Source organism: Rhinolophus hipposideros, assembly GCF_964194185.1.
Source record: "Rhinolophus hipposideros genome assembly, chromosome: 18".
In the NCBI taxonomy this organism is placed as follows: Eukaryota; Metazoa; Chordata; class Mammalia; order Chiroptera; family Rhinolophidae; genus Rhinolophus; species Rhinolophus hipposideros.
The window spans coordinates 40,452,401-40,466,364 of NC_138064.1; the positions used below are offsets into that span (position 1 = coordinate 40,452,401).

At 34.7% G+C, this 13,964-nt stretch overlaps 1 protein-coding gene across 1 annotated transcript in view; it reads left to right on the forward strand.

The window, feature by feature from the left end:
* The window catches only part of SEMA3A (semaphorin 3A), a 225,618-nt gene that overhangs the window by 140,363 nt on the left and 71,291 nt on the right, over nt 1-13,964 (forward strand). The window contains exon 6 of the mRNA XM_081079478.1: nt 3,851-3,970. Within this exon, the coding sequence (XP_080935604.1) occupies nt 3,851-3,970 (120 nt within the window). The remainder of the gene's footprint in view (nt 1-3,850; nt 3,971-13,964) is intronic.

Consider the following 13,964-nt stretch of genomic DNA (forward strand, 5'->3'; position numbering starts at 1 on the left):
TTCCACTAGTAGCTTAGTACATGTGGAAAACCCAAAAGTACGATGTATGTTAATTGTAATGACATTTCAATCACTATACGATAATATTTACCTAATATACTACTTCAGATTTTTAAGAAGATATATGTATGGTCAGAAGACTGGTGAATTAGCATTATTGATGACTTCATAATTAAACTAGAAAATTACAAAAGAAGTTCGTCAAGTAGGCTTTTTTGTTAAACATATTTGTTCTCCAAAAATAAGGCAACTAACATATAATGAATTCCTTATACTCAGATATGATTAGATTGTTTCACATAACTAAGGATGTATGAAGTCTTTAATACATGATGAAAATGTGCAAGTGTATTAAATGAAATATACTCTAAGTTGATGTTATATTTATGCCTAACATCAAGAGGCAAGAGTAGGTTATTCCACCACCTACAATTTTGTGTCAGAATAACAAATGAGTCACACATTTACTGGAGCAATCATCCCTGATAAGAATTCTATAGGGATCTCAGCAGAAAACCTGAGGCTTGTTGTATAGCAATAGTTACTGGTATCCAGCACTGACAATATGAGAATGTAGCCTTCATGGACACTTAATTATCAGGTTCCCTCCAGCCCGGAGACATCATTCTGATTCTTGCCAAAGATAATATTGAGGTGGGAGGTCATTTTCTATAACTGGAGGCAACTGGTGTCTTCACTTCATTTGTAAGTCAATTGTTTAATTTAATTATATTTTTAGTAATAAATTGAGTTAATAGCCCTTCTACTGAATAGCTTTTCTCCTTTTTTGTGAATGACCTACTTGTTGTCCAAAGAGAAACAAGTCAGTCTTGCTTCCTTTGCCTTCATTTGTATTAATTTTTGCCTTCCTCATGCATGAGTGGATAACAAAAATAAGTAAGTTATGAAATCATTAACCAAATGAGTAAGAGGAAAAAAAAAATATCTATCTGTATTCAACTAACAGTTTCTTATGTTGATAGTTTTTTGTTATTTCAACTCTCTCCTGAATAAAGTTTACATGTAATAACTACCATAATTATGGAGTTTACTATACTAAAGCAAGCTAAATGAAAAAGAGAGAGAGAGAGAGAGAGAGAGAGAGAGAGAGAGAGAGAGAGAGAGAGAGACAGAGAGACAGAGAGAGAGAGAGAGAAAGAGGGAGGGAGGGAGGGAGGGAGGGAGGGAAGGAAGGAGGGAGGAGGGAGGGAGGGAGGGAGGGAAGGAAGGAAGGAAGGAAGGAAGGAAGGAAGGAAGGAAGGAAGGAAGGAAGGAAGGAAGGAAGGAAAAGAATAATTATTGACATTCTTTACTCGTCATTTCTAATTACATCTGCTTTTGGGCATGATGTCTGACTACACTCTGTTTTGATATGGTTCAGTTTTCACCTTTTGGTGGTTCTATTTTCAATTTTCTTGATTTTTATCACCTAATGAGTTGTTTAAAGGGCAATGAGGTTCAAGTAATAATTTAGTATTTTTGATTTTCAATGTAAAGAGGACACAAGGTATCTTATAACAGATGTTACAACATGAAAAAATATTTGAAATTGACATGAACATTTTAGGCTGCTTTCACAAAACATTTTTAACGAACACCCTCTTATTTACACAGATCAAGAAAAATATTTTACCTGAAATTGAAAAAAAATATCATATCTATACATCAATGTTTGTAAAAAGAAAATATCAACCCTAATAAAAATGGTACATTAAGGGGGACATAAACTTCCTGTGCAGGAAAAAAATATTTCAGAGATTGAATATAGGTTAAAATTAAAGCAACAATAGGCATTTAAACATTTCAATGTACCTTTGAAACTTATAGCTAGCTCATTAATAACATTTTTGTGTTTTTAGAAAAGGGTTATTTCTTTACCTTTTGGTCTGATAAAATACTATTGTACCATGTTCTGGTGAGAACAAGGCAGATTTGAACTTGAAATATAATTAAGTGAAGAGAACCTAAGATGCTTTTAAATTCCAAAGATAATATACTGTGATAATTTGGATGTCATATGAGTTCTTATATTTAACTGGTGATTTGTACTTAATGTATTGTCTAACCATCATTTTATATTTGTACTAATTCACAGCAATCCAGAATAAATGATCATTTTTTTTCTACATCCCATTCTCCAAGACAAAATATCTTACTGTTCATATTTAAAGTAGTAAGTTGGAGGTGTTCAACGGTTCTCTCTGTGTAGCTGTTCTCCACTGCTGTAGGGCTTCTCAAAGCCTGGTTTGGGGCTTTGAAACACCCCACATTCTACCAAAGGAATTGATTTGTGTTGCACCTCCGAGCATACCTATTTTACACTGCAAAGCCCTTATCTGCAAGTGAGAATTGAGAGTATGAACAAATAATATCCATTAGCAATCAGATGAATAAGGCTTTCTCAAAGGCATTTATTACGAAGATTCACAGAACATTTTCCATTTGTCTAATAAATACGAATGTCCTTTGGAAATGTAAACATTGTTATATACATGTTAAAGTTATAGTTTATCTATTCCCACTTTATTTTCTGAATATTTTTCAAATCAGTGAATTCAAAAATATCAACATATCCAAATGATCAACAAAGTGATATTGTTTTTTTATGTTAATAATACTGTTAATATTGTCATTATGATAGATTATTTGGGTGAAAATTTATGTTTTTTTGTTATTCTGTTTTGCTGATAATTCACTGTAAGTAGGCAGGCAACAATGTGTTTTCTAGATGAAATAATAGGAGCCACTTTCTGTTTAAAGGAAGGAAAATGTAATTTTTAAAACTTCAGTTTAGTGACAGGTGGTATGGTTTAATGTAGGAGGTTTGGGATTAAACAGGCCTGGGTTTGAACTTTTACCTTGACTTGCCTAGTCACTAGCTGAGCAAGATTGGATTTTTTATTTATTTTTTTTTTAACTACAAAATAGGGATAACATTTACATCATGGAGATGTTGACTGAAATAAATGAGATAATTTGAAAGTGTGAAGCCAGCGCCTGACTGCCTGGCAAGCACAGAGCCGTATTCAGTAAATATTAACCTCCCTTTCTCCTCGCTTTTTTTCTTTTCCTTTCTATTCTTTACCTTCCAATTAGGATTCTTTCATTATTAAACTCTGACCTAGAGTTATATCAGTTTTAATTGGAATAAGTTAAAACACAACAGAATTTGAACTGTAGTAATTGTGACCTGTGTTTGTCAAACTTTCCTTTTCTCCAAACACATTTCTGTTATATCTGAGGCTATGTGGTAGATTTGTTTTTGGACTGTATGATAGCTCATATCAATTTAGAACACTTCTCCCATTCACTATATTAAAATATAAAAAGGAAGGAAAAAAATTGGCAAGAGAAATATTAGTCCTTTCTAAATTATAGTGAGATCTAAAATCCCACTAAAAAAAGAATATATTAGAAATTTAATTTAAGAACTATAAATTTAAAATAAGAACTATAAACAAGATTTCACAATAATCCCTTATCCTAATATGCACGATTATTAGAATTACTATACCTTTACACATATAAAAGCATACAATGTGATATAGTTTGCCTTTGTACTTTATAAGTTTGTCTCTTGTTATGGAGGAAAAGAAACCAATTTCATGTTTTAATAATATACACTGAATCATATTTTACTCAACTTTTCAAGCATACTCAATCAGTGAATGATCATACTCTCTTCAAAAAGGATATAGAATTAAAAAAAAATACGTAGCTTTGCATAATGATGCACAGTGTTTTCGTTTTACCATGGTCTTAACATGAAGCTTGTATTTTGTTTCTTTTATTGTTCTTGCCTTAATTGAATTAAAGTATATGTATGTGGTTTTATTTTGTCACAACACAGATGGAGAATTATATTCTGGAACGGCAGCTGATTTTATGGGGCGAGACTTTGCTATCTTCCGAACTCTTGGACACCACCACCCAATCAGGACAGAGCAGCATGATTCCAGGTGGCTCAATGGTAGGTGATACGTGTAAGAACACAGGCACGTAACATGTACAACTGTGGTAAGTAACTGGAGAACTTTCCTTGTACAGTACAAACAATGTGACTTGAGATTTAGTATGCAGTTAAGCTCATTGTGGTGACTTCATGACTGTGGGTGTGAGAAAGTTGATCAAAAGAGAAAAGGGAGATTAAGAATTCAGGAAAATATTTGCTTTATGCCAAAATCAAAGTTTCTCAGTAGTTAACTATGGAAAGAAATAGATCTGGGCTGGAGCTACGGAAGGGAGGCAATGGAAAAAGATAAGATGACTTACCAATCCTGTCTTACAGGAACACCACAACAAATCTCATGATGTAGTATTTTTTTTTCCCTCCACATCTCTCATATTGCCTTGAAAGCATCAATATATTATTTAACATTAAAAAAGTGCTAATAACAACATAACATTGAAATTATTTTCACAATTTCAGAAGACTTTCATATCACTTAATTTGATTCTCCTTTAATCTTTCTAAAATCTTATCTCCAATTTTATAAATAAGGAAATCAAGGCTAATACCTAAAATTATATCTAACCTACTAATAGAAGATTTGGAACAGGAACCCAGTTTCTCTAACTTCAGGCACTAGCTATACTACGTGACTAACAAATGTTTTTGTTTTCTCTTTCTCTATTTAGTATATAAATAATTCTAGCATAAGAGAAAATGTACAAAATTTATATGCCTAAAATAAATAAATACCATTTTTATTCAGATTTTGAACTAAGTAATCCTCCAGAATTTGATTTTGTTTAGATTATTCACTTTCACATTCATCAAAGGTTTTTATAACGGTCTCCACAATATTATCATGGCTAATGTTTAGTATTAAATAATCATCTTACATCTACCTTCAATGTTATAAAATATAACTGCTCAGTCTCTAATGTCCCATTCATGAGCTTTTGCCTGGTTTCACATGCCTCATTAATAAGGAAGAAGCTCATGGTTTATAGTCCATCTATATTTTCAGTAAGATACTTGATTATCTAATTTTTGAACTTCTACCGACCTGTTTTTCCTGCCTTTTCTTCTGGGGAATGTTAAAATTAATTTTATCACTTCTTCCCTTTATTAATTTGTTAGAGAAAAATAATAATTTTGCCTCTGAACCTCTCTCAGGAAACCATGAGTTGTGTGTGACAATCTTTCTTCTGGTATATCACATACTTTACAGTGACTATTCAAAAGATAAAACATATCTCTAATTTCCTCAATCAGCATCTCTTCCCTCTTACAACATTTCTGATCACCCATTATTTTCCAGGTATTAGTGAGAATAGTATGCTTCTTCCCTTCTACATTTCATCTTTCTTTCTTTGCTCCCTATTGCATTGATGATTTTTCATAAATTCACTCAATTTACATTTATTTTGCTGTTTTCATCTCTACTTCATCACTAATATCTTCCTCTGCCCTAAAAACTTGCTCATCTCTTATGCAAACACTTCCTTTAATCATGGTATTCCATGGAGATTCTGAATGTCTAAGTTAATAGCCTGGTTAGGAACTTCTTTTCTCAACATTTTCGCCACGTTTTTCCACTTCCAACCTGATTTTAATCCAACGAACTGCTCCTCCAAACATTACTAATGGCTTTCCATAGCTTTTTATCAATTTCTATTTAGAAAAACCTCTCCTGCAGCATTTCTTACTGTTAACTAGCCTTTTCTCTTTAGGAGTTATTTCTCTTAGCTTCCTTTATTCCCCGTTCTCCAAAGTTTCCAATAAATTTGACATCATCTCCCCACTGTTGCTTTTTTTAATGCATGCTTAAAATAAGATTGGGACTTATATTAAGTTTTGCTCCAAAAGATGCATTAGGGCGTATGTTCAGGGGATGTTATCCTGCAAAATCATGCTAGGGCTTATTTTCCAGTTAGGTCTTATTTGGGGGAAACATGGTAGTCTTCTACCCAGGGGTAGAAGAGATGCCGTGGTAGCTGGGTAACCATTTGAGATGTTAGAGGCCTCACCAAGGCAGAGAAAAGATACTGAGATCATAATAAGGCTATCTGTGTAAAACTATAAAAGAGCGAAACTCCAAAATCCCAGAGAAAAATTTTGGAATATCCACTGTTGCTATCCGGTCTATTCTCAACTTGAAATATTTATGTGGGAAGGAAAATGCTTGTTTTTATTCAGCAAGGAGACTTTGATCTACAGAGAATTCTAAAAAGCAAATAGGCTTTCACTGTCCGTGAAAAAGAAAATCTTGTTAGAAGATGGAATAACATAAAAGAGAGTATAGTATCTATTTCATGTTTATGGCTTTGGAGGAAAAAAGTCATCAAGTTAAAGCTGCTTTTGTGCTGCACACTCATATGTTGACAGCTGAGTCTGAAGAATTTACAGTGTGGGAAAACAGTCATTGTCCACAGTTCTGTACTTCATCTCTTCAAATGTGTAGTTCATTTGAGAATTCAGTTATCAGTCTCTCAGCACTAAACGTGAGAACTGATTTTACCAAATAAGCACAAAGGTTACATTTGACAAGGTGCAGAAACCAGAACTGGTGCAAGATGGAGGATGCAGACACATCTGAGATAGAACCAAGGGACTGTGGGAATTACAAGCCTCACAAAATTAAATACCATTCCACAACACAATTAGAAACATAATGTTTGCACATTCATGCATCAAATAAATGAGTTTTGAGGCATAAGCATAAACTACACAATCATTTGTGCTGCCACAAGTAGTAAATTACCTTGCAAGGTACTTTATGAAAGGTTTTCAGGGCTATTAAAATTAATTTTGGCATAGGACTTACTTTACTTTTCTCAAATTAATTTGAACCATTTGTTTTGGAAGAATCAGTTGGCCTATTTTAATGACTTTCAAGTTTTTGTTTCTTCTAAATAAAAAAAAATAAAAAAAACAGTTGTCTTGATATATTATGATTTTAATGGAATTTCACTATTTTCATAATTACTAAAATGTACATTTTATAATAGTATCAATAAAAGTTTAAATTTAGTTTCATTTTAAAGAAAATGTTGAGACTGATAACAGTTTTAGACTAAGAAACAAACAGCTTTTTATTTTGTTTTTAAGAATTTTATTAAAAAATATAGCTAGTATACGACATTGTATCAATTTCAGGTTTACAACGTAGTTATTCTACATTCATATACCTAAAGAAGTGATCACCATGATAAGTTCAGCAACCATCTGACCATACCGTGCTATCGCAATATTATTGATTATATTCCCTATGTTGTACATTACATCCCCATGACTTAATTTGTTTTTTACCTGGAAATTTGGATTTCTTACTGTCCTTCACTTTTTTCCCACTTTAAAAGATTTGTTAATTACAGTTGACATTCAATATTATTTTACATTAATTTCAAGTGTAGAGCATAGTGGTTAGACATTTGTATAATTTAATAAATGATCCCCTGGAGTACTCTAGTATTCATCTTGCACAATACATAGTTATTACCATATTATTGACTATATTCCTTATACTATACCCAACATCCCCATGACTACTTTGTAACAACCAATTTGTACTTTTTAATCCCTTTCCTTTTTTCACCCACACCTTCAATCACCATCCTGTATGGCAACTATCAAAATGATCTCCTTATCTATTATTTTGTTTCTGTTTTTCTCTGTTTCCTTATTTTTACTTTAGATCCACATATAAGTAAAATCACATTGCATTTGTCTTTATCTGTACTCTCAGCAGAGTACACCCCAGGTCCATCCCTGCCATCACAAATAGCAAGAACCTGTTCCCTTCCATGGCTGAGCAATATTCCATTGTATATATGTACCTTCTCTTTATCCATGCATTCATCAACAGACACTCAGGCTGCCTCCACATTTTGGCCATTTTAAACAATGCTGCGATGAACATATGGGTGCACACATCCTCTCAAAATAGCATTTTGGGTTTCTTTGGATAAATACTCAGAAGTGGGATTACTGGGTCCTTTATCTCTTGTCAGGTATGGCCTTTGTTTTAAAGTCTATTTAGTCTGAAATAAGTATTGCTACCCCTGGTTTTTTGTTTTGTTTTCTTTTCATTTTCATGCAATATCGTTTTTCATCCTTAACTTTCAGCCAGTGTGTACCTTTCGATCTGAAATGAGTATGTTGTAGAGTGAGTATGTTGTAGGCAATATATGCAAGGGTCTTTTAATAAACTGCTTTAGCTTTTCCTTGTCTGGGAAGCCCTTTATCTCTTCTTTGATTCTACATGGTAACCTTCCTGGGATGAGTAACCTTGGTTGTTGGTCCTTCCTTTTCATCACTTTAAATGTTTCCTGCCAATTCCTTCTGACCTATAAAGTTTCTGTTGAGGAATCAGCTGATAGTCTTATGAGAGCTCTCTTTTAGGTAACTAATGCTTTTCTCTGGCTGCTTTTAAGATTCTTTGTCTTTATCCTTTGGCATTTTACGTATGATGTTTCTTTGTGTAGGCCTGTTTGGATTCATCTTGTTTGGGACTTTTCCTGGGCTTGTGTGTCTATCCTTCACCGGGTTAGGGAAGTTTTCCATCATTATGCCTTTAAATACATTTTCAATTCCTTGCTCGCTCTCTTCTTTTTCTCATATCCCTATGATACGAATGTTGGTATGTTGATGATTTCCCAGAGGTCTCTTGAACTATCCTAATTTTTTTAAATTCTTTTTTCTTTCCATTTTCCGTTCCAGTTAAGTGTTTTCTGCTACCTTGTCTTCCAATCACTGATTCAATCCTCTGCTTTATCTAGTCTGGTGATGATTCTTTCTATAGCATTCTTAATTTCAGTTATTGTATTCTTCATTTCTGACTGGGTCTTTTTTATGGTTTCTGTGTCCTTTTTTATGTTTTGTCTCTTTGTTGAAATTCTTACTAAGTTCCTTGAGCATCCTTGTAACCAGTGTTTTGAACTCTGTCTCTGGTAGGTGGCTTGCTTCCATTTTGTTTAGTTCTTTTTCTGGAGTTTTCGCCTCTTCTTTCATTTGGGACATATTTGTTTTGTTTTGTTTTGTTTTGTTTTGTTTTGTTTTGTTTTGTTTTCTCATTTTGACTGCCTGTCTGTTTGGTTCTATGTATTTGATAGATCTGCTTTGTCTCTCAGTCTTGCTGTGTGGCCTTATGTAGTAAGTGCCCTATGGGGCCCCGTGGCACAGTCTCTCTGGTCACTTGCTCCAGGTGCTCCAGTAGTGTCCCTTGTATGGATGATTCTCCTGTTGTAGTTGAGCCTTGATAGCTGTTGGCATGCCAGTGGGTGGGACTGACCCTCAGGCCGACTTGCTGTGGGGTTTGGCCACATCCACAGCTTATCCACAGCTTACAGGCTACTGTATTTCTGTGCATGGGGGAGTGTTTACTCGATGGAGCAGGATTCACCCCAGCAGACTCTGGTGCCTGTTGAGATTGTCCTTTGGCTTTGCCACTCGTGAGGCTAATTGGATGGTGCTCTTCTGTGGTCTGAAACCAACCTCCAAGCCTCTTGGGAGGAGCTCCAGTGCAGTCAAGTTCAGGTACTGCCTGGGACCAGTTTGAGACTACCAGTAGGAGCTACAAAGCATTCCACAGTTGTTTGCTGCCTGTGCTATACCAGGAAGCATGTGGGCTAGACCTGGAGGCATGTGAACTAAGGATGGCTGCCACTAGTTCTGAGTCCAGCGTAGCTCCTCAAAATGCCCAGGATACCCTGCAGCCTGCTGCCAGCTCCTATAAGGTTCCACTGATAAACCCTCCTGTTTTGTGGAATTGGATATGGCAGGGTCTCAGTGAGTCACCAGGGTGTACTAAGCAGAGCTCATCAGGTCAAATGAGATTGAGATTTGGCCATGGGTGTTGGGGGAGGGCTCAACACAGACAGAAAAAAAAAATGGCATCTGCCTACAGGCTGCATGGAAGAAAGACCCCACATGGGGAAAATAGCAACTGTCCCTCAAGTCCTCACCAGGAAGCCACACAATGTAGTCTTTCCCCATATGTCTCTAACATGCCCAGAGTCACTTTCCCTCTGCCAGAGCCCAGGGTGAGTTCCTGCGAGCAATTGAGGAACAATTGAACTTTGTGCAGGGTCTTTAAGAGGATGTCTTGGTTTCCCATAGCCTTCCATTCCACTCAGATGGTCAGAATCAGAAATTTCACAGCCAGATGTTGTGAGGGCTCTTCTTCTCCAGGCTGGGTTGCCTGATGTGGGGCTAGGGTCCCTCACTCCTCTGGGGGTAATCTCTGTGACCGAGATATCCCTCCCAATTTTCTACTGCCATAAGGAAGTTTCAGGCAGGGCAGATTCCCATCTCCACCCCTGCTACCAGTCTCATTGTGGCTTCTTCTTTATATCCTTAGTTATAAAACTTCTGTTGAGCTAGATTTCAGATGGTTCTCCAGGTTGATTGTTTAGCTGTAATTTAGCTGTAATTTTAATGTATTCATGGAATGAGACAAGCACAGTGTTGATTTACTCTGCCATCTTGGATCTCATCTCCAATAACTGTGTTTTAAATATTATCATTTACATAAGCCCCTAGTTTAAGAGTGATAGATATTAGGACAGCTTTTGATTTCAGAATATGTATTGGTGTGTATTTGCCATGATGTGCCCAAATGCACTATGTTTTTTCTTGTCCTCATAAATTCTCAATATCATATTGTTTTAAACTTCAATTATAGTTTCAGCTTAGTAACATGTGAAAATTAGGTAAAAATGTTCTTCATATATTCATAGTAAAGAAAAAAATAAGTTTATGTTGTTGTCATAGTAATAAGTCCTTAACATTTAGTATGTAAATACTACTACCTAGTTCTTGTACACATTAGCCATTCATTAGAGTAGATGGATGGCTAACCTACATTCATTTTTCTATTTGATAGACATTATTTTCAGTGCTGTTTTTGTCTTGGACTAATATTCATATGCTATATGATATGGAGGAAAGACTACAGTCTTTAGTAAGATAAAGTTTCACCTTACTTTGGACCTACCTTTAATGGAATTATATTATTACCTACTTCTTACAGTTGTGAAGAAAAAATGACCACATGATAATGTGTGAAAAGCAAATGACTGGCATGTGGTAAGCACTTAATAAATATGAATTTCCTCTGTATCCTTTATTCCACTTTGATTGGGTGGAGTAGGCTAAGGAAGCTTTGTCAGATTCATTCTGTAGGTGATTACATTTGAGTCAGGGTGAAAGGGCAGTCACAGTAGAGTTTAATATATGCAACCACATGGATCCTTGAGAGAGCCAAGGCCCAGTGAACACAAACAGACTTAATTACAGTGCCCAGAGTGTGAGGCCTTCCCATTCATTTCAGGAAGAGCTGTTTTCTTTTAGTGGATTTCCTAAAAGGATCGTGCCTGTGGATAGCCTAACCCACTTGCTTTTTTCTGTAATTGAAATGGTATGCAAGTCATCATTCCACTTCCTCTTACTTGTAACACTCATACCAGCAGGGACTGCCCTTATTGGAATGAGTATAGCTTCCTCTGTGGTCATGCACCAGGATATTTCATGTTGTCTAAAGATTCAAATTTCTCCACAAGCTACATTTGCATGTAAATAGAACCAAGAAATATGACTGCAAATAAATTATGAGAGCACAAATCAGTGTTACATGGTATAAGATACCTCAAATAACTTGTATAACTCTTTTGATATACTGTGTTAATTTTTTTATCTTTAGAGGCATAAACCATATCAGAGTATCCAATTAGATTTTTTTATAAGTAAAATGAATTATCTGGTTTTGCATAATGTCAGACTTCCCAATGATGCCATTTTGAATTATTTATCTGGCTTAAATAAGTTAGTAATATATTTTGCTGACCTTGGGGGAAAAAGCCCTCTGCAAGTTTTACTTTATGGTTATATATGCAAATGAGTATTATAGAAGCAGAATGGCATTCAGTTAAAACAACAGCAACCATAAATGTCCTTTTGGTTTTCATAGCCTATGAAAGACAAAAGGATGCAGTCTTTTTTAGCTTTTGAATTACATCTATGACTTATACTCTATTGGTTAGAAAATGAGGTATCACTGTATGTAGTTGCAAATAAAAATAATAATATTTTTGGTTATGTTTGCTGAAATTATGTGGAAGCATGAATATGTAATAGTTTAAAAGTATTTGTATCTATACCTAAACACAAGCTAGTAGTTGTCTCTCTCTCTTTTTTTCTCATGAATCTATTAGCCAGAGTAAAATTTCATCCCAATAAAGAATGTACACCCCCAGATATAATCTTTTAAAAAATATATGCCATGTAATTGTTCTACTTTCTAAATGATGATAAATTTAATAAATTCACTAAACGTGCCTTTTTTATTTCAAAAAGAGCAAAAGGTTTTGAAAATATACCTTTCCTTGATCTCCTTTTCAGAAAACCTATTTTCTACGTTTTGTCTAAAGCACATAATGAATTTTAACTGGTTTTGTTTGAAATTACACGACACTAATGAGAAATGAATAAAATTTCAGAATAAAAGTGAACTCAGTGGCAATGTTTGGAAGGTGATTTTATCTTTTTCAGGCCTCTGAGAAAATCTACCTGAATAAAATAGTTAGGATATGCTATTTAACATTTTTTTTAAATGATGGGCTAAAAAAACAAGTACAACTCTCAAGTATGTCATATTAATCACAAATTTTGAACCACTTATTTCAGTATTTATAGTTGAATGGTGAGAGTAGAAAAGTAACATTTAAGGGTATTCTTACACTTACTTAAGGGAATCCCACTTTTTAAAATAAAGTTGATGAAAGTATATAAAAATGAGAACATGGCTTGGAAAATTATTTAAATTAAAGCCAGGTCTCTTTTTTCTCTTAGTTCGCAACATTGTTCTCTCTAGTCTCACCATCAGTTTAATGAATGCAGAGCCTGTCTATACCAATTTCCTCTTCTAGAGTCACTACATGCAGAGCTCAGTGGGGCTCAATAGGGATTTACTGCTGACTGGGTAATCTGGGTTCATGTGTGCAGTGACATCAAGCAAGAGATTTACCCAGAGAAGTGGATACCATGACAATGCGTGTAACCATGGTGTGATTGGCCTCTCTGACATGGCTCTCAAAAGATTTCCTTCTGTGAAAACAGAAGCCTGTTTGCAAATTAATTAGTTTCTGGCGGCAGCTTGATTGTTGACCCAGAGTTTGTAGAGTGGAAAAACAATCAGATTAGTGTGCTCAGGGTAAAAGACCAGTGTGCAGTTGCGTGTGGCTTGCTCAACTATTGAAACTATGAATGGACTGAAACAAATCTTCTCTGAGAAGCCTAGGCAGAGGTTAAGTGTGATGAGCCTAAAGCTCCCCAACAGTAGGGGTTGGGGAATTAAAGGATTTTAGCCAGATAAAGCTGAATGATGGCAAGCAATGCCATTGAATTGTAATGGCATGGATCGTTTTGACCAAAGAAAACTCCCCAAAAACAAAACAAAACAAAACAAAACAAGCAAAAAAAAAAAAAACAGGAAAAAAATCCCACTTACTATATTTTAATCACCTGACTGGAAGTAATAGATTTACAACATTATTAAATATAAGCTTGACACAAATACTTTAATCGTGGTAGATTGCAGAAGCTTTCAGATTGAAAAGTTTCTAATCACAATGTCTCAAAAACTAATATAATACCTAAAGGTAAAAAGTTATAAAAGTAATGCTTTTCATGTCCATAAAATGTCTGTTCATATGTTTACGCTATTTTATGAGCTATAGTCTTCAGCTGACCAATAAAATCAATCCTGAGTCAAAGACAAATGTTTAGTCATGAGAATATATTTTCTGCTATTTATTGTTATGAATATCAAGTTAGATACTCATGCCAAAAAATGATGTCTGCAAGCTTAGGACCAAAAAATTTGACATGCTGTTTTGGATTCACAAATGTGTTTTAGTCAATAAGTTATCTTTTATGCTTAATTTTGTAAGATTACCTAACACACAATAAGCCGTATATACAGAGGTTGCTGTGTACTTTTCTTTTGTAGATACCACTG